This window comes from Anolis sagrei, chromosome 4 (assembly GCF_037176765.1).
Source record: "Anolis sagrei isolate rAnoSag1 chromosome 4, rAnoSag1.mat, whole genome shotgun sequence".
NCBI lineage: Eukaryota > Metazoa > Chordata > Lepidosauria > Squamata > Dactyloidae > Anolis > Anolis sagrei.
In genome coordinates, this window is record NC_090024.1 from 194482992 (window position 1) to 194504839 (window position 21848).

The 21848-nt window shown below is 40.2% G+C and overlaps 1 protein-coding gene across 6 annotated transcripts in view; it reads left to right on the forward strand.

The window, feature by feature from the left end:
- Nucleotides 1-21848, forward strand: part of CDK18 (cyclin dependent kinase 18) — a 101159-nt gene that overhangs the window by 57583 nt on the left and 21728 nt on the right. For 3 of the 6 annotated variants that reach the window (XM_060772906.2, XM_060772907.2, XM_067468052.1), the window contains exons 2-3: nt 2328-2482; nt 18946-19085. In XM_060772906.2, coding sequence (XP_060628889.2) covers nt 2359-2482; nt 18946-19085 — 264 coding nt within the window. In that variant the 5' untranslated portion in view covers nt 2328-2358. Of the gene's footprint in view, nt 1-2327; nt 2490-13520; nt 13591-18584; nt 18816-18945; nt 19086-21848 lie in introns of those variants that run through there. The other 3 variants (XM_060772909.2, XM_060772911.2, XM_060772910.2) reach the window with 3 other exon arrangements.

The following is a 21848-nucleotide window of genomic DNA, read 5'->3' on the forward strand; positions in this document are numbered from 1 at the left end:
GGGGGCAGCATTGAGCTAAGGGAAGCATATTTGGGTGGAGGATCCACAGTTTTAAAAAGCAATTCCCTAGACCAGTTTCTGATTCCCGTTTGAGCATTTTTTATAAAGCCAAGCCATATAGGTCATATTAAAATGTGAGCATTTTCAAAATGCCCCTCTTTTGGAGAAGGCTCCTGTTCCAAGGAGAATCCTTGCTCTGCCAGGTAGCTACCCCCAAACACCGTCAATAAGTTGCTGTTTATTTTAGGTTAAAATTTAGCCCAGAAAAGTAACACCAAGCAAGCTGTTGAAAGCTGCAGACAATAACCATCTGTTACTGTTTTTAGAATGAATCACTCCTCAGGTAAAGACCAACAAAAGTGGCCTGATTACAATGTGGGCAACCTGAAAGGAAAGATGAGCTCAGAAATTCTTAATGTTTAATTCTTAATTCTTCCATCATGGTATTCAAGAACCAGACTAAGTAAATCTGATCTGGGGCAGGGGAGCTCTTAGCCTTGCTCACCTCCTGTCATCACTCCTCACCTGGAATTTGGCTTTCTGGAGAAGAGAGCAGCCTATATCCATGGAGCTGCTTTGTGCAGCTCAGAACATTAGATTGTATGGATTCTCTCTGCATATAGAGGACTCTCTCCTATTTTGAAAACTGCCTGCCACATAAAGAGAGGGGTGGAAACGTGTAAGGAAGGGAAGCAAGGCTAGCACGCTTCTAATGTGTTTACTTCACTGTTTCCTCAACATTTAAATGGAACATTTGAAGCATGCAACTGCAGAAATCTGGTCCCAAATAACATGGTTGCTGCTTGGGACAGTTTTGTGATGTATAAAAGCAATGGCTCTTTTTTGAATAGAGAAAATAGGGTTGTAGGGTAGGGTGGTAGACCTTCTCAGTAACTGGTTCCAGACCTAGGATGCCCCCCCCCCCCCCGCCCCCCCAGGGAGACCAAAATGCACCAATCCTTACTTTCTGCCCACTGGCATGGGAGAGCTGATTTCAATGGATTTTCAGGAAGTGACTGAAATCGGCTTTAAGGCTGAGTTGCTATATTGTTTTTAATGCATTTTAATGGTTTAAATTCTATAGATAGTTTAGCTTTTTTTTAAAAAAAAAGCTTTATCTTTAGTGATTATTTTAATTCATTGTGCTTTAAATATTTATGTAAGGTATATTGAGTCCCAGTATTGGGGAAAAGGTGGGTAAAATGGATAAAACTGTCGTCATCATGAAAAACATTCTGTCTCTATGGTTGATGGCTAAACTCAGTTTACTTTAAATTTCCACACCTTATCTTTAGTTTATAAATCACATGGTACCATTGTCCAAATGGCACAATGAGGGATATTTCAATAAAACCATACTTTATTCTGCTATGTTTATGAAACCATTGAACATTTGGAGCTGAGCTCATATTGAATCTGTAAGAACTCAAGAGTGTTTACAGCCAGGTCCTTCAAATCAGGAAGCAATCATTTCAGAGAAGTATCATTTGTATAAACAAAATGGTTTCCTTGTTGTAGAAGTGGATGGGTGGTTTTTTTTCGTTCAAAAATGACCATTATGTAATTTTATTTGGGGTATTTTATCGGTTGTCATCTCTTTGAATTAAGTTTGGGATTCTTATGTAGATGATGTCTGTCAAACCACTGAATTTTATATTCCTTTTAATAAAGCCATTTTCTATTCTTTCTTCTTCAAAATAGGCACAACTACAGTTAAACCAATCTCTTGTGTTCTATTGAGTGTCAGAATAATCTGTTCAACTGTTTTCTGATAATAAACTATGAAATCTACTTGCTCCATGTTTTAGAATATGACTAATCCTACTCAATCTCAGCATCAGCTCATCGTGGCAATTCTGTAACAATCGGGTGTAATTGCTTGTTAAATTAATTCTCCAATGAACAACTTTAGCAATTTTCTGCTTCAAAAAAAGTATTTGAAAACTGCCCAATATTTTCTGTGCAAACATTAGTGTTTCTGGGCTTAAATACTCTTTTCTATACCCAAAATGTATTTTCTGTTCAAAACAGTTAATTTTTCACATCTCTGACCTACAATGATTCTGTTCATTTCAGGGTCTGCTTATCAGAGTTTCACAACAGTTGACAACATAGTTTTCAGCCATTCTTCAAATATTTTTGAATATTTTTCCATCTCAAATAATAATCAAGTCAGTTTTGTTTATAAAAGCATGGAATTGGTACCATCTCAGTTGAACTCACTCCAAGAAACAGTATATTCTTCTCACCAGATGTGTAGTAAGGCTATGCTCAAAACTACATGAATTCTTTATGAGTAAAATCATTTTCTTTTGCTTCTCTACCAGATTTACCTGACATCTTCCTGTACGGAATACAATGAACAAAATGAAAACTTTCAAGCGGCGTTTTTCCCTTTCGGTTCCTCGGACAGAGACAATTGAGGAATCACTGGCAGAGTTTACAGAGCAGTTCAACCAGCTCAACAACAGAAAGAATGAAGGTAAAAGGTGGGAAATTTGGGGAGCAATACTTGTATGGTAGCCCTTGTAGCTTATGGTTTATGAAATGTTTGGAATGTGGTAAGGAAGAGAACAGCGTGCTCTAGGTCAATGCTTCCAAAAGTTTGGTCCTCCAGATATATATATATATATGTATGTATGTATATGTATGTATGTGTATGTGTATACATACACATACATACATATACATACATACATACATACATATATATCGTATCAGAAGCATTACATAAATTACCCCCTCGATGGACTGTCACCTTGTCGTGGTGAGGGGGCTTGCGTGTTCCGATGAACCTGTAGGCACAACAACTGGAGTCGTGCACTCCCAGGAGTGGCTGCGGGGGAGGTTCCAGACCAAGCACAGTCTGAAGACCCAAAGACCTCAACGGCGGAGCAGGCGGAGGATAACATGGTACATGTTACAACGGCTGCGAAGGCGGAAGAAGGCTGCAACAGACTGAGAAGCCACGGTCATTGTGTTAAACTACATCACCAGTGGAACCTCACTCTGTGAAGTCTGTGTGTTGATCAGTTGTGCACTGACCTCCACACATTAAAAAAATCCACGCACAGGCGTCTTCCAAAGAAAATAAAAACCAACCAACCAAAGTCCCATGGCGATCAGCGAGTGGCGACGGGGGCAGGACTGTGAAATCTGGAAGCCCCTAGTCACAGACTGGCACATGGGCGGTGGGTACGGACTCAGTCGTTCTACCTCAAGGTCCGAGGCAGTTGAGTAGTTCGGCAGCTGTATCCGCGACTGAGCAGCCCTATTGAGGACCCACTCTGCTCACCCCACATGGGGAGGGGGCTAGAAAAGGTGCCCCAAACATAGTCTGCCTCACTCATCCCTGACTGGACTGCCTCGTCCAGTGGGGTCACCACCCTGCAGCCAAAAAAGAAAAACGAACTTCGGTACGTGGAACGTACGGACTCTGATGGACAACAGTGGCAGTGAACGCCCCGAACGCAGAACTGCCATCATTGCAAGGGAGCTGGGACGCTTCAACATCGACATAGCAGCCCTTCAGGAGACCCGGAGAGCAGGAGAGGGACAGCTGAAGGAAGAAAAAGGAGGCTACACCTTCTTCTGGAAGGGACTGCCCGAAAAAGACCAAAGAATGCATGGAGTTGGCTTCGCCATCAGAAATGATCTGATGAAACATCTGTCCGAAGCACCCACTGGCATCAACGAACGACTCTCAACCCTCCGAATCGATCTTGCCAAAAACCAACGGGCAACCATCATAAGTGCCTATGCACCAACACTAGATGCTGACGAAGACATCAAGGAGAAATTCTACTGTCAGCTGGACACCGTCCTATCGGGGATACCTAAGGAGGACAAAATCATCCTCCTGGGGGACTTCAATGCAAGAGTCGGGCGAGACTTCGACCTGTGGCCAGGGACCATAGGAAAAGACGGGGTTGGAAACAGCAACTCAAATGGCATCCTGCTTCTCACCAAATGTGCGGAGCACAACCTTGTCATCACCAACACGCTCTTCCGCCAGAAAAACAAGTTCAAGACATCATGGAAGCACCCCCGGTCAAAGCATTGGCACCTCTTAGACTATGTAATCACACGCGCCAGAGACCGCCGTGACGTGCTCCTCACAAGAGCCATGATAGGTGCTGACGACTGCTGGACTGACCACAGGCTAATTCGATCCTCGATGGCTATCAAGATCGCCCCCAAGCGCAGACTCCAAGGAAGGAAGACAAGGCGCAAAATGAACACCCAAGCTCTACAGGAGCCCTCCAGACGAGCCCATCTCCAAACAGCACTCAAGGACCATCTACCCACAGAACACCCCGAAAATGTTGAGGAACATTGGAACAAACTGAAGACCTCCATCATCCAAGCCTGCGAAGAAACTATTGGATACCAAGCCAAGAAACATCAAGACTGGTTTGATGAAAATGACATCGAGATCCAACAGCTAATTGACAAGAAAAGGAAAGCCTTCCAAGCATGGCAGAGAGACATCAACTGTGCTGCTAAGAAAAAGATCTATGCTAGTGCAAAAGCTGAGGTCCAAAGAAGGACAAGAGAACTCAAGAACATCTGGTGGACAAAGAAGGCCGAAGAAATCCAACACCTGGCAGATACCCATAATGCTCAGGGATTCTTCAAAGCCACAAAGGTAATCTATGGACCAAGAAACCATGGCATACAGCCTCTACGCTCATCAGATGGAACCAAACTCCTGAAGGACCAAAACTCAATTGCACTACGTTGGAAAGAACACTACCAAAGCCTCCTGAACCGCAGCTCCAATGTGGCCGAAGAGGTCCTCTCACAAATCCCACAACAACAAACCAGGGATGAGCTTGCAGCACTGCCTAGTTTGGAAGAAGTCAGCAATGCCATCAGCCAACAGAAGAATAACAAAGCCAGTGGACCAGATGGGATCCCTGCTGAAATCTTTAAAGAGGGAGGACCTGAGCTAACACACCAACTCCACCAGCTCATAGAAAAAGTGTGGGTGACCGAGAAAATCCCAGCAGATTTCAAGGACGCCACCATCATCACCCTCTTCAAAAAAGGGGAAAGAACAGACTGCGGAAACTATCGAGGTATCTCCCTTCTAACCTCCGCTGGGAAAATCCTCGCAAGAATCCTTGCAAACCGCCTTCTGCCCCTCTCAGAAGACACCCTCCCAGAATCCCAGAACGGCTTCCGCCCCTCCAGAGGAACCGTGGACATGATCTTCACTGCACGACAACTCCAAGAAAAATGCAGGGAACAAAACCAACCTCTGTACATGGCATTCATCAACCTTGCAAAGGCATTTGACACAGTGAATCGCAGCGCTCTCTGGACCATCCTCCACAAAATCGGGTGCCCTAACAAATTTTTGAATATCCTGCGGCTCCTCCATGATGACATGATGGCAACAGTTTTGGACAGCAGTGGCTCCCAAAGTGACCCATTTAAGGTGGAATCCGGTGTCAAACAGGGATGTGTTATCGCCCCAACTCTATTCTCCATCTTCATCGCTATGATACTTCACCTTGTTGATGGGAAGCTTCCCACCGGAGTGGAAATAATCTATCGGACAGATGGCAAGCTATTCAACCTCAGCAGACTGAAAGCCAAAACCAAGGTTACAACAACATCTGTTATAGAACTCCAGTATGCTGATGACAATGTCGTCTGTGCGCATTCAGAAGAAGATCTACAAGCCACTCTAAACACCTTCGCAGAAGCATACGAGAAGCTCGGCCTGTCACTGAACATTGAGAAAACCAAGGTGCTGTTCCAGCAGTCACAAGCCAATCCCTCTCCAATGCCAGTAATACAGCTTAATGGCGTAACATTAGAAAATGTGGACCATTTCTGCTACCTTGGCAGCCACCTTTCCACCAAAGTCAACATCGACGCCGAAATACAACACCGCCTGAGCTCTGCAAGTGCAGCATTTTCCAGAATGAAGCAGAGAGTGTTTGAGGACCGGGACATCCGTAGGGAGACCAAGGTGCTTGTCTATAAAGCCATTGTCCTCCCAACCCTGCTCTATGCCTGTGAGACGTGGACTGTCTACAGACGTCACATGCAACTCCTGGAACGATTCCATCAGCGCTGCCTCCGGAAAATCCTGCAAATCTCCTGGGAAGACAAACGGACAAACGTCAGTGTGCTGGAAGAAGCAAAGACCACCAACATTGAAGCGATGGTCCTCCAACATCAACTCCGCTGGGCCGGCCACGTTGTCCGGATGCCTGACCACCGTCTCCCAAAGCAGTTGCTCTACTCCGAACTTAAGAACGGAAAACGGAACGTTGGTGGACAGGAAAAGAGATTTAAAGATGGGCTGAAAGCCAACCTTAAAAACTCTGGCATAGACACTGAGAACTGGGAAGCCCTGGCCATTGAGCGCTCCAGCTGGAGGACAGCTGTGACCAGCAGTGCTGCAGAATTCGAGGAGGCACGAGTGGAGGGTGAAAAAGAGAAACGTGCCAAGAGGAAGGCGCGTCAAGCCAACCCCGACCGGGAACGCCTTCCACCTGGAAACCAATGCCCTCACTGCGGAAGAAGATGCAGAGCAAGAATAGGGCTCCACAGCCACATACGGACCCACAAGGAAATCCATAATGGAAGACCATCTTACTCGTCCAACGAGGGATCGCCTAAGTAAAAGTAATTACATAAATTAGTATAAAACTGATAAAAATAGAAGGTGTGCAGACGTCTAAATATCTTTTGACCAAAAATGGGCAACAGCAACGGCATTGTCTGTAACGTCTAACAGTTCCTCCTCTGTACATGAGGCAGGGCACAATGGGCAAGCATACAGATGCAGAGTTGTCTGTTCTGCTCCACAGTCACACAAGGTATGGGATTCATTTAGGTAGTGCCATTTTGCCAGGTTGTCTTTCGATCTGCCCACTCTGCTTCTGAGTCTATTCAGGGACTTCCAAGTTGCCCATTATTGGCTTGCCCTTGGAGGAAAACCCTTGTGGTTTAGCTGCCCAGAGTGATACTCTTGCTGTTGCTGGAGGGACGCCAAGAGGAGTGGTAGTTCTCATAAAGCTTTTCCTTGATTTGAGTCTACTGGGAGGAGGTTGGTAGCCATGTAGTGGATGGTTTTTACAGTGTTCAACCTTATTTCTCTCGGTCGTCCAGATGTGTTTGTCTTAAGCTCTCAGAATGTATGACTATAGACCAAATCAGCTAGAGCGTGGAGAGCTGAATGACACAAAAATGGGTTCAAATTACAGGAAAGGAGATTTTACCTGAACATTGGAAAGAACGTTCTGACTGTGAGAGCTGTTTAACAGTGGAGCTATCTTCCTCAGACTGTGGGGGAAACTCCCTCCCTGGAGGTTTTTAAATGGAGGCTGGATGGCCATCTGTTGGGGTTGCTTTGATTGTGCTTTTCCTACATGGCAGGGGGTTGGAGTAGATGGCCCATGTGGTCTCTTCCCATTCTATGATTCTGAAACACCTTGAAGATCAAAGTTTGGGAAATGTTGTTCTAGTATTGTTCCGAAAAAGTCTGGTCCCAAGTATTTCAGATAAGGTTACAAAGCACTCTCTTTCATCCACCTCAGCATCTCAATTCCCACATCAGATTATATCATTGCAGTTTCTTTCCATTTAATTTACATTATGAATTAATCCTGCCCCTTATTTCCAAAGTTTTGAAATTACTGTTGTTGCTTATGCAGCCCAAACATTAGTACCCATGCAATGGAGAGTGGATTTGAATTATCAGCAGGGAGAAACAGGATGGCCCAAGTTTTTCACGAGTGGAAAATATTTAAGTGAAGATATTTAGGCACAGAGGAGTGATAAACAAAACCAGCCCCCTGGAACTAGAGCATGTTCAGTATCCACAAAACATTGTGTTTCTGGACGGCAGGAGTAATAGAATGGAATATTGCAGAAGTATTTTCCATGCTGTAATATTTTTGCAGATTCCATTTGTCTGTATTATTTGTTGGTTGTACAAATGTCCAGATTAAAGCTAAAAGACCAACAAAAGGTATTAAATGAATATACTTGTAGTATACTTATGAGAGCCAGCATGATGCAGTGGTTTGAGCATTGGGGTATGACTCTGAGACCAGGGTTCTATATCTTGCTCAGCTGAGGAAATCCACTATATGAGTTGCATACACACAAGCTTCAGAGGAAAGCAAAAACAAACACTCTGAACAAATCTTTCAAAGAAAACTCTGTGATAAGTTTACCTTGAGGTTGCCATAAGTCGGAAATGTTTCCATTTGATGTTTGATGTTTTGTCCTATGTCTGTTATAACAGGCTGTGCTTTTTATTTAATTTTAGTTTGTTAAGTTATAATTTGTATTTATATGTTGGGTTGTATAAATTTTGTTAGTATGGATGTATTGTTGTTGTATTTGGGCATTGAATGTTTGTCTTTTTTGTTTGGAATCCGCCCTGAGTCCCTTTGGGGAGATAGAGCAGAATATAAATAAAGTTATTATTATTAGTAGTAGTAGTAGTAGTAGTAGTAGTATTATGTTACACAAAAACAAATATACATGCAATTATTTTCAGTGCGCTTAAACGTATATTTTTCTTAACATATCTTCCAGCAAGATATATGCATAATGATTCAAAATAGAAAGTAACCACAAGAAATTAGAATAATTATGTGAAACATTTCTAATTACCAATTGAGTTCCATTGAGTAAACACCATTCCAATTGTGCCATTATAATAACAAGCAAAATAATTGCCAAAGTTATTATTTTTCATTCTATCTTCTAGCAGATGTGAATAATAATAATAATAATAATAATAATAATAAATATTTATTTATATCCTGCTTTTCTCCCAAAAAAGAGATGCAAAGTGGCCTCCAAACTATGAAATATAGTGTAAAATCAACAGCAATTAAACACATATATAACACATGAACCATCAATAAAATAAAACATAAATATTTTAAAAGCCATATGCAGTATTATGATGTCTCATCTGGTCATATTGTAAAATCTTTGTTGTTTGTTTTGAGAGAAAGCAAGTTGGCTTTAATATTTCCTTATCCAGTGGACAGAAGAATTAGTAATGAAGACTATCTTCTGTCTCACTCCTAACATAAAATCATAGACTGTTCTTCCTCTCTGCCCCAGTTGCAAATTTTATTGACTTTTTAAAACGACAGTGCATTAAAACAACAATGTATTGAGCCTGGAACCATTAGCAACAGAGTTTGTAATCAAAGGCATAAAAGCAAAAAAAAAAAAATGTACTTACTATTCTTTTAGATGGAAAGCTTGTGGAGTAATTGCCCCTTTTCATTCATAAAAAACAAGGTGAGGGGAGCAGACTTGTAATCTTCATATGTTTTATTCCCAATTCCTCCATTTCTTTTTCTTTTTGCAAGATATCTGTTATGTAAAGCAAGAGGATCCCTATGCAATGTCTTTTGGCAATAGTAAACACTTGGGGGCCCTGGTGGTGCAGCAGGTTACTGAACTTGCTGACCGAAAGGTAGGTAGTTCAGATCCAGGGAGTGGGGTGAGCTCCCACTGTTAACCCTAGCTTCTGCTGACTTAGCAGTTCGAAAACATACAAATGTGAGTAGATCAATAGGTACCGCTCCTGCGGGAAGGTAACGGCAGTCATGCTGGCCACATGACCTTGGAGGTGTTTACAGACAATGCCGGCTCTTTGAATTGGAATGGAGAGGAGCACTACTACACATAGTTGGACACGACTAGACTTAATGACTTTACCTAGACACTTGGAGCCTACTATCTGTATATCTGGCGTCTATACCCAGATATCATTATCATTATTATTATTATTATTATTATTATTATTATTATTATTATCATTATTATTTGTTAATTTTTATCCTGCTTTTCTCTCATGGGTGGGATTCAAAGCAGTGTACAAAGGTTTAAAAAACAGAAATACATATAATACATATTCAACTAGAACATCAAAGCCAATTAAAACATATAACCCAATTTGTCTACACCATATACAACAAATGAATGACTTACAACACATATCATTAAATAATTGTTCATTTGTGAGTTCTTAAATTGGAGGGAAGGCGAACACTGTACTACTGATTCCTTCACAGTCCCAGTAGCACAGATTTTAAATTCTTGAGTTAGGCTCTAGTCATCACCTTAACTGACCCACTATAGCCAGCAAAATTCGTGGAATTACCATTTACTGAATCTGGAAGGATTACTAGTTGAAGGTAAACAAATGCAAAGTATAAGTAACTGGAAGCAACATGTAAATGAAAGGGGAAAAACAGGAGAACCTAGGTTTCTAAGTGAACAAGAAAACAGCTAGATGCTTGGGAATATAATTGGCAAGTTGAAAAGCAGACCTGTACAAAATAAAGTTATGAAAATTTTCAGCTAATATTAAGTCTCAGAAAAACTGGAATGTTGAATTGATGTTTTTAAAGATCTATTCTTCAATAAAGAGGGTTTTATTATTTCATATTACTGTCTTATTTCAGCTACTGGCCATTTCTGATGGAGTTTATTTGTTTATTTGTAAACTTGCCTAGGGAACAGTGGCTTGCGATCCGAGTTGGGTAGAGCTCACCTTTCTCACTGCAAGATGAGAAATCCACGCTGCACTCAACTCCATTGGTGTAGATTACAATATGGAAAAGATACAGTGTCTTAGGATGTAAAGAAAAAGATGATTTTATGCTTGATAAAGTCCCACTGCCTATTGGCCCAGAAATACTTTTAATGGCTTTCTTCAGGGCTGTTGTTAAAAGAAAAGCAATCAATGCTTAGATAACAGTAATTATAACAAAAGATAAATGACATGCCATTGTTGTGAGCTACCCTCGGGTGAAAAGGGCAGGATATTAAATATAATATAATTTACCAAATCAATTATATGTGCATGTATCTTACATCAAATTACATATAAATTGTCATAATCTTTAAATTCATACTGAGTAAAATAAAGTGTATGGGAACAAAATAATACCTGCATTACCACTTTAAAACCAACTTGCATGGATTCTAAAAAGAGTCTCTCCAAAGTTTATTCTTGATATCTGATAGTTTACAAACTAAGAGGCTGAGCATGATGCTATTCTAGTTTTTTTCAATATGCATCAAGGACATCCTTATCATAAAATTTCTACAACAGATCATAGGATTAGGAGAAAGCCATAAAAATATTTCCAGGCTCAAATGCCTGGGACTATTTTCAAGAATAAAATCATCTCTCCTTTTTTTCAATACCTTAAGACGTTTTCTCTTATCCAGATCACATCTACAGTTCTCCATCCAGATTATAGTTTTGACATTTATTGATTTTATTGAAATGTTCTCTCTAGGAATCTCTAGGTCTTCCAGTGTAATTCTGTGATCAACTTTCTCCGGTCATGCTGGAGAAAATAGAGATTTCTAGAAGAAACAACTTTCTAGAAATCTTAGTCCTCAGTAACAATTCTATGGTCGGCTTTCAGTGGAATTCAACCATAGACTCATGCTGGAAGACATTGAAATTCCCAGAAAGTTAAGAAAAATAGCAGGTAAAAAACTGGCAATTTCTTTATTCAAGTTTTTTCATTTTCACTGGGTCCTGTGTTTTACCGCCAGTGAATGTGGAGGATATTTGACTGTATTGAATGTTACTAGTCCTCTTTGCTCAGGGCAGTTTATAAACTCTGATTTCAGGGAGCACAGACAAGGCACCATTCTTCATTCTACCATTCACCACCAAACATAGGCTGCAACCATAGTTTAGCATAATTAAACCCCAACCAGAATTTGAAGATGAAGATTATATCAGATTTCACTATGCTCTGCTTTTGCTCTTGCTCTCTTTCTCTCTGCTAACCTCACTTGGAGCACAAGGAATGAGAAGGCATGCACTGAGAATCCCAGAAGTACAAGCGGAAAAACAAATAATTCCCTAAGTGAGAACAGCGACTTCCAGGCAATGTCACCTTTAGATCTGGTGCAGTCTGTCTTCAAATTCTGGAAAGGGCATTTACAAAGAGTCCTCGAGAGTTTCTGTAACAAGTACTTGAAGCTTTTCCATCCTTGTGGAAATTCTGTCTGCCTCAATGCCATATGGAAGAGCTAGAAATGTCATCTGCCTGCTTCTGATTTACAGCTGCCAGAAACCTCTGGGCTCTCCTAAAAATTAGAGCCAAATTCTAGTGTAACTAGCATTGAATTTATAAAATGTATTTCATCTTCATCTTCCTCTCTACAAAATGTCAGCAAGTGCACAGGCAAGTCCTTAATATTTTCATAACTTTGTTTTTCTTAGGCACTGATGATTGCTTTTTGTTTCTGTCTGTTTCTTTTTCCACAAAAAGAGCAGTAGAGGTAAATTGCATTTTTTTAATTCAAGCTGGCCTGCAAATATTAAACATAGTATTTGTAAGGGGTGGTGGTGCCCCATGAAACCCTCACTATTTACCCCTAGTTAAGCTCTTTTTAGTTAGAGGGATTAATATTTTATGTACAGTTTCTGGGGGATCAGTCTAGACAGCCTTTTGCATTTGAGGAATCCTCTCAGGTGCGGAATCTCAGGCAAGGCACGTCGGGGTCTTATAAGAGTCAGCCTTTTTGTCACTGGAAAGTGAAGAGAGACAAAGGCTGGAAGGTCTACAAAATAACACACCCACTCAGAGCTATATTCAAGTCCAGTCAGAGCTGTATTTAAGTCCAGTCAGAGTTAAATATTGAGAGCATCTTAGAGACAGTTGAACACCGTACATAAAAGAGACAATAAGAAGAAATAAAGATTCAAGAGCCTCAGTTTGGCTAGAACTGTGTATATCTCTCACAGACTTTACTTCTCCTCATAAAGACTTGATAGTGAGTGAGACTCGGGAAGAGGGAAAGTCTAAAATTCTTATGAGTTAGTAAACTCCTGTTTGATTCAACTATATAGTCTCCGATCTATTCCTTGCGCACACAGTTCACCTTCCAAGTAGTTAAGATAGCATGGGGGCAGAACAAGGCGTATTTTTTCATCGATCAGGATTCTTGGAGCCCAAGACATGATTGATGGAAAAAACAAGCCATAAAATAAACAGATCCTTCTAGAGCTGCGGATTTTAGAGTCGAGCAGATATGTTAACACTTAACAAAGTAATGAAAAAGTTGTGGCTTAAGCAAAGCAAAGCGAGTTTCTGGCCTGTTTCCCCAGGAGATCAAAGCTTGTTTTGGCAGATGCAATGTTTAAATATATTTATAAAAGGAGTGAGTCTTGTCAAAGGCAGCAGCAATGCCTGCAATTTCCCTTTTAATTTTGCTTTGATATTGTATGCAGCCTCATTATGCTGTGAGTCTGAGGACCTGATTGTAATTCACATGAAAAGTGGAGCAGAATCAAAATTCCTTCTATATGTGCCCAGATATTGCCTTTATCCCTATTAAATCTCCCAGCCAAGGCAGTTTGGGTATAAACACCTAGTAAGTAAGGTTACTGCTCTACAGCAGTTTGACTTGACGTTTTGCTTCTTCGGTGAGCTAGTGAATCTTTTCTAAGCAATAAACCCCTTTCTTGTTTGCACTTTCTACATTTTCAGATATCCATTCTGAGGTGGGGCAACAAGAATTCCAGAGTCCGTTAAATGGGGGCACACCATAGGTTTTATGGTATGCCTCTAATTTCTTTTCTTTCTTCTTGCCTAATCCCTAATAATGAATTTTCTTTTTTTAAAAAAAATGGAGTCTGTTACAAAATAGTGTGTGAAGCTGGGGTTCATTCCATACCAAACACTCAATGACTTAACAACTTGTTGTTCTGCTTTAGCGTGTCAGTTCTGGATTTACTGACTTTTTTTTCACATGAAAGTTTGTGTTGTGTTTTTTTAAAAAAAATACAAAGTACTTCTGCAATTCATTTAGATTAGGGATGAAATAAAAAAAACTTGAATCTACTTAGCTCCCCTCCCTGCCAACTTTTGATCCCTAAGATGTTTCACCCAGAGAGCCTGCTGTTTTGATCTGTGTAGTATGCACCAATTCATTACTTAGTGGGCAAATTGGATAACTGTCCAAATACATTGAAATCAACAGTGTTGAATCCATGTTTACCATGGGAGGTAGTTCTCAGCTGGTGGGATTGCCAGCAGTAAACCAGGCTTTCAGTGGGTGAGACTGAGAGAGACATGACTTGGACAGATAGGCATTGCATTTTAGTTTGCTCAAAAGTCCACCTGCTGATATTTGGCCTTTTTATACTCGCGTATTACATTTTTTGTGTGTGTTCAATGTAACAAACAGAGCAGATGCAGCCGTCAAAGGGGTTTGATAAAGAAAGAGTTCTAGTTTGTGGCTTTTGATTGAAGCTACCTTTCTACCCACCTGAATTCCCACCTGAATTCCCACCTGAATTCATTTAATTTGTCAATTTTGTTGTATTGTGACTATAAGAACAATAGAAATAGCTCCTGTTGTTTTAATATTATGTTGTTAATATTGTGAAGATAATATTGCTAAAATCCTCTGTCCTGTAGGATAAGAAGGTCAAGCACACTTTTCTAAGCTTACATCTTTCACTTTCACGAGTGAACTGTAAAATATAAAGAGCATTTTGCTTTAAAACAGCAAAAGTGTCATGTGCCACCTTTTGTTTTTGCTGCAGCAGGCTGATTCTCTGGAATTTTTTGTGATGAAAGTCTGGTTTCAAAATCTACAGCTCAAGGGGAAAGTAGCATTGTATCTCTGAATAGCATCAACAAAGATTCTGGTTGCTATCAAATGCAAAACCTAGTAGGCCGCCTTTTTCAGCATCTGGATCCAGAACTAGAAACCAGCTGGATACATGTCTTAGATACTTGACTGCTTTGTACCTCATCGGAGTTGAAGGTGTTGCATTTGATTTAAAAAGTGGGGGGGGGAGGGGTGTAAAATCAATAGACACAAGTGGGAAATAAAGGTGGAATCGGTAAGGATAAGAACACTATGAAAATAATTTTTGATATGTATTCAGAAATGGTGATGGATTGTGATATTATTCCACCTGTGTCGACAATAAAAACATATATTAAAAAAGTAATATGTTTTACATACAGGATAGCAATTAAGGGGAGGGAGCTGGGGGTGGTAACGGCCGACAGGGAGCTCTGGCGTAGGCTGGTCCATGAGGTCACGAAGAGTCGGAGACGACTGAACGAATGAACAACAACAAGCAATTAAAGAATGCAGTTGCAAACTACAGTGGGTCCTAGGTATCTGCTGGAGTTTGGTTCCATGTAGAGACAAATATCCATTGATACTCAAGTCCCATTGATACTCATGCAGTGGTGTAAATTGGTCAGACCACACCTGGAATACTGTGTCCAATTCTGGGCACCACAATTGAAGGGAGATGTTGACAAGCTGGTATGTGTTCCAGAGGAGAGTGACTAAAATGATTAAAGGTCTGGAGAACAAGACCTGTGAGGAGCGCCTTAAAGAACTGGGCATGTTTAGCCTGCAGAAGAGAAGGCTGAGAGGAGACATGATGAGGGCCATGTATAAATATGTGAGGGGAAGCAATAGGGAGGAGGGAGCAAGCTTCTTTTCTGCTGCCCTGGAGACTAAAATGCAGAAAAATGGCTTCAACCTACAGGAAAGGAGATGGCACCTGAACATTAGGAAGAACTTCCTAAATGTGAGAGCTGTTCAGCAGTGGAACTCTATGCCCTTGGGTGTGGTGGGAGCTCCTTCTTTGGAGGCTGTTAAACAGAAGCTGGATGGCTTTCTGTTGGGGTTCTTTGAATGTGATTTTCCTGCTTCTTGGCAGAAAGGGGTTGGACTGCATGGCCCAGGAGGTCTCTTCCAACTTTATGATTTTCTGATTCTAAGGTTTACTTTGTAGATTTCTGCCCCCCTCTTCTTAGGACTGTTTTCAAGACATCAATGGTTGAATGTGTGGATGCAGGATCCATGAATATGGAAGATTGACTGTACTGATTAGGTTATTTATTATGTTTAACTTCTGTCTTTTCCCGAGTGAACTTTAAGTTGTGTGTATGCCTCCTCTCTTCACTACTTCATCCTCACAACAACCTTATCAAGTAGTTAAGGCTGAGTGAGTATGTCTTCTACTTTTCTTTTAACCAGAAAGGCTCTTCAAGTTATTTTTAAAAATCAGTCCTTTCAGTGGAATGGGAACTCTTGGTCTTCATTATCCACCAGAGGACCTTTGGGGGCACTGCAAATCCACCTACTCCCCATTCTTTGTTCCTCATGTTTATAATGTACAAGAGTAGAGGAATGGGTTTAAGGAAGGAAGAAATTGTAATAATCGTGTTTATTCTTCCATCCTTTCAGGGCAAGAAAGTTTTTTAGCAAGACTTCCAATAGCAGTAATGGAGTAGAATGGCCACCAATGACAAGTGGGTAGTGGCAGCCAGACCCACACTTCAATCTTGTAGGTAGCTTCTAATATTAGTAAAATATTTTTTTCAAAACCCTAGGAACATTACTATTAGGATTGTTCTACCACATTAGCTTCTACTGTTATTTCACAGTTTACTTGGAAATTGCCTACATTTGTTTCTTGTCAGATTTTTTTCAGCAGGAACAACATCTCTCTCCCCCCCCCCCCCCTCTGAAACTAGCTTATGCAGTGAGTTCACACTGTCAAATTCTGTCTTGTTTGATTGGTATTTTATGCCTCTGCATCTATCTTTTGTGTTCTTTATAATAGCCTCCAGTATGTGCCCTATGGATCCAGGAATGGGCGTGGAGTTAGGGCTCAGTTATTATTAAGTGGCATGGGCTCTGTTTGGAAAGCTGATAATTAGCAAGCAGTTCATTTGTATGCAGGTTTCTCCAGGAAACAGTGTCTGCGTAAATTCTCAGAATTTTATTTCATGGGTATATGGATGACCTCCCCTGCACTTGCAGAGTGTTTTGCTGTATATCAAAACACTGTACATCTGTCTGGGGGCTTCCTGTTCCAAAGCCTCCTAGCAACCAGTCAGTAATTGCAGCCCTGTCAGGTTTAATGGCAGAACATAGAGTCATGGGGCAGAGATTGGTAGGTATGCACACAGGAGGGCTGTGAACTTGCTTTCCTCAGATTTTATTTTCCGTGTATTGCTCAACAACACTTCAGTACCGACATTTCACAAAAAAAAAATCACTTAAACTTCTTAGATAATCATTTCACTGAAGGGTGCAACCAGTGGAACAGGTTATTGGCAGAATGTATTGTTTGTAGACCCTGAAATGCTTGACTGTGGCCCTCAAGTAGCATCGGGGACCTTTGGTATGCATATCTCAATGACGTGATAACATCCTGTTGTTATAATCAGAAAATAACATAGGTACTATGTATATACTATTGTTTTAGTGTTGGCTTCTTTGGGTCTCTTTTTGGAGAGATGAGGGGGATAGAAATCAACAGCATCATCTGGGGTGGGCCACTCCCATCAGCAGAGTTAGCAGAGCCAATAGTGAAGAATTCTGAAAGTTGTAGTGCAACAATATCTAGAGGTCAGCAGAGTTCAGTTATGAGTTCAGAAATGGTCAGTTAAACTAGACCATTTCCCTAAGTATTGGCTATGGTTGCCTCCTATTCGCTGTGGTTGCACAATCATGATTGCTATCTAGACAGTATTTTTGTGCATTGCATGGGGATATGGGTTCCAAAGCAAGCCTACCCCCCCCCCCCCCAGTTGTAATGAAATATTAATGTACCTCAAAGTGATCCTTTCTAATGATCAAGTTCTCCAAACTATCCAGAAAACAAACTGAACGTATGTGGAAGTACATTGATCATTAGGAAAGTCTTGAAAATGGGCATTTCAACAACCATTACTAAAAATATTAGGCATGAGTCACCAATATTCCAGTGTGTCATAGTTATGATCTTGACACCAATGTAACATTCTAACCTGGGCTTAGTATGTTGAGGCCCACACAGTAGCACTGCAGCCAGAAAGAATCACCTAGATACCTTTTTAATTTATTAGTTTTTAATGTATTAGGAAATCATAGACCAGAAAGGGAGCATAAGAGCCCTGTAGTTCAATCCCCACTTCAAGATTTCCAATGAAGGAGGCTCCAACACTCTCTTTTTTCATGTAATTCGAATCCATTGGTTCATGTCCTAGTATCTGGTAGTAGCAGAAAACTAGCTTGCTCCATCCTCTATGATAGCTCTTCAAATGTTTAAAAATGACTATAATATTATTTCTTAGTGTTCTCCCTATGCAGGCCAAAGGTACCTTTATATAAAATGCTACACCTCTATTTGCTGTGCATTGCATATACTTATTTTTCTATGGCTCAGTACCATCAGTAAATGATATCATGTTTTAGACAACTGATGCTATCCTTTGTTTGTCCTTTATGAGCTGCAGTTAGGAACCAAGAAAAATGGCAGTAGGTAATTCAAATGGTACACACCTGTCCGTTGCAACATCACTATGCATGCTGGTGTGTAACAAATAAAAGCCACCTTCTCAGTTAAACTATATCCAGTTTTCCTCCAAGTTCCTAAATTATTTACAGTACTACACCAAACATATATTAATGGTCTAAAGTGTTCCGGATAGCATAGATTAATAATTAAATAAGTTATAGCCTGTCCCTGTGCATGTTTATTCAGAATCCTGCACTGACATTAGAGGGGTTTATTTTCACTCTGTGTCCAGTGAAATGCACTTCATTGGACTCCTCGGCAAGGGAGAGGAGATGCAGCTCAGAGGCCTAAAATGGCTTGCAAGGGTTTCTCCATCTGGCTCACAGAGCTGCTCTGTTCTCTGATAATGGGAGACCAAAGTCAAGAGGCTCGTTAAAATCCAAGAACATTTTGCATGGGTGTGAATTTTGGTTTACAGCCCTGGAAGGTTTTGTTTTGCAAGTTATGACTATAGAATATGGTTTGTAGATTATTGATTAAATAATGAAATTGCTTTTTGTTAATGTCTCTTACAACCTCTGCTTATCTGAAATGCTGCCAGTCTATACAGTCATCTGGACTTTTGCAATATGTTGTTCTTTTCTCATCAGATATAGCACAAGGACATCTGAACCTGGGTCATCTGAACAAGGATATCAAGACACAGCCTAGCTCTTTTTCACCTGTGGAAGGCCAGTCCCAAATGGAAGTGCATTACCGAAATGGCAACCAACGGCGGTTTTCTATGGAGGTAATGTGCAGCTATAAAGTGAAAGGGATTTGTGTTCAATGTTGGATGGTACAAGATGAATATCTGTTGTTTGAAATGCCTGACACCAGAAACATTTTGAATTTCAGATTGTGTGTGTGTGGGGGGGGGGGGGGAGATCTATATTTGCATATACAGGCAGTCTACAAGTTATGTTCTGTAGGTTTGTTCTTAGCTTTTATGGTATAGGGAAGGGTTAATACCCCTGTGGTGTTTGCTGTCTGTGCCATTTTTCAGAAGATTTCAGAATTATCTGTCCCTGTGATAATTGGATTTGAAAAAAGAATTGGTGAGAAAGCTTCAGTGGAGACACATTTTCCCCATGATAACTCTTCCAGGATTGTGTTTCCCTTCCTAGGGTAGACGTTTTTAATTCCTGTTGTCTCAGTTCCGTTCTTAACTATGACTCATTGTAAGTCAAATGTTTGTAACTCGAGGACTGCCTGTATTTACATAATGAGATGTTTTAGAAATGTGCCGCAAATCAGAATACAAAATTCATTTTGTTCTCTGCATACCTTATATACATACTGTACAATATTTCAAAATAATGTTTAAGTGCAACAAAGTTTGAGTGCATTGAACTATCAGAAAGATATGGTGTCGCTATCTCAGCTACCCATGTGAACAATTTTGGAATATTTAGGATTTCAGGATTCCAGATCAGGGATGCTAAGCTTGTATAATCAAGAATAGAGCCCAGCTGTGGCTCCCTATACTGCCCTTTTTCTTACCGCAAAAGGATGAATTACCTCTCTTGAAAGTCTCCAGAAACAGAAATTGATGTACTGTTGTAGGGTCCACTGTTAATATTAAAATGTTAACAGTGAAGGGTTCTGCTTTTGAGCCCTGTCCCGCGCAATACGCTAAAAAACCTCCATATGGGACAGGGGGAACTTCTGAAGCTTCCCTCTCCCTCTGTTGTTGACTGTTGGTGTGATATTTATAATTTTTTTTCACTGATTAAACAAACAACAGCTATAAAACTTGCCCCAGACATGCGGAAATAATAACGAAACGATTTCGAAACGAATACGAAACGAATACGAAGCAATTACGAAACGAATTGGAAAATTCGTTTCGTTTTTTAGATGCTCCTGAATGGTTCGTTATCGCTTCGTAACCAAAAAAAAATAACGAATTTTTAACGAATTACAAAATTACGAAACGAAACCGCCCAGCCCTAATAAACATACATAGGCAATTTACGAATGAAGATTGACTAAAACAATCTAACTTTAAGTATTAATGTTCAATTAAACTCAGGAAAGAAATAGCTAAAATGTGGCATCTTATTGTGGGTCTTCGTATGCCTCTTCCTTTTTTTTTTTTTTTTAATCCCTGAAAAGATCTATATTTTGGTGCTCTATCCTTGAACAGATTGATTTATTTAATTCTTCAAAATGTGAATGCTTCATTAAATAAAGAGTTTTTTCTTCTGATAAAAAGTGGTTTGGTATAATTGCATGAATGGCTGTTTCAAGGATATTTGTTATATGACCACAAGGAATTTGTAGTTACCCTAGTGACAGGTTGTGAAAGTAGAGGCGGGTGACCTTTTAAGATTGTGGACTTAGTTTTTGAACGCCATTTCCTTTTCTATTTTCAGACTTGTGGGCTAATTATAGACAACATAATGTCTTTAGAAATGTCATGTTCTCACATAGTGAGAGCTATTAACTGTTTTCTATACACTTTTGGACTAGGAGATAGAAAGACCAAAGGCATTGCCCCCAGACAAAGATGTACCCCAACACTACCCAAGAGGAAATTAAGTCATACCAAATGCTTGAATGCATTTGCCAGAACCAAAATTTGACTCTGTTTGGAATTGACCTGGATACTAATTTGCAAAATTATAAGAAAGAATTACAATCTTGCATTTGCCTTTGATTGTGTCTCTCCTTTGTTCAGAAAGATCTCACCATTCAGTGTAAAATTCTCCAACAGTCCAACAAAATTAAGAGGTTAAAAATGATGCGGAGATCATTTGGGCTGAGTGAAAGGGAAAGGGAAATATAAGGAACTGAACCAAAAATTCATCAGAATCAAACAAATAATATAAATCAATGAGTAGAGTCATAATTGTTCCAGAGGGAGGAAGAAAGGGAGGGGGGAAATTGATAGGTATAAGTAATTTTATATATTTATTTATTTGTATCCCACCCTTCTGACCCTGAAGGGAACTCAGGGTGGCTTACATGAGTGGCATTATTCCATGCCCAAACAACAATAACAATATAAAGCAATTAACAACAATTTAAAACAACATATGTAAACATTAGACAAGCATTGTGCATAGATCCAAAGCCAGATCATATTCATCAATCCAAAGCTAATTCCAGCTGTATTGCACAAATAATTATGCTGAGCCAAATGCTTGCTCCCAAAGCTAAGTTTTCACTTGTTTATGAAATGACAGGAGGGAAGAGGCGATCTAATTCCACTAGAGAGGGAGTTCCACAGCTGAGGGGCCACCACTGAGAAGGCCAGCTCTGACCCTCATCAGTAGTGCCTGCGATGGTGGTGGGACTGAGAGTAGGGCCTCCCCAGAAGATCTTAAGCTCCATGATGGTTCAAAGAGGGAGATGTGTTCGAACAGGTAATAGATTTATAGAACTGTAAAGGATAAAATGTAATCAATAGAATGTGTTATAAGAGGTAAATAATAATAATATATCATTGCGTATATGCAATTGTGACAATATTACAAATTACTGACATCTAACCAAATTTTAAAAAATG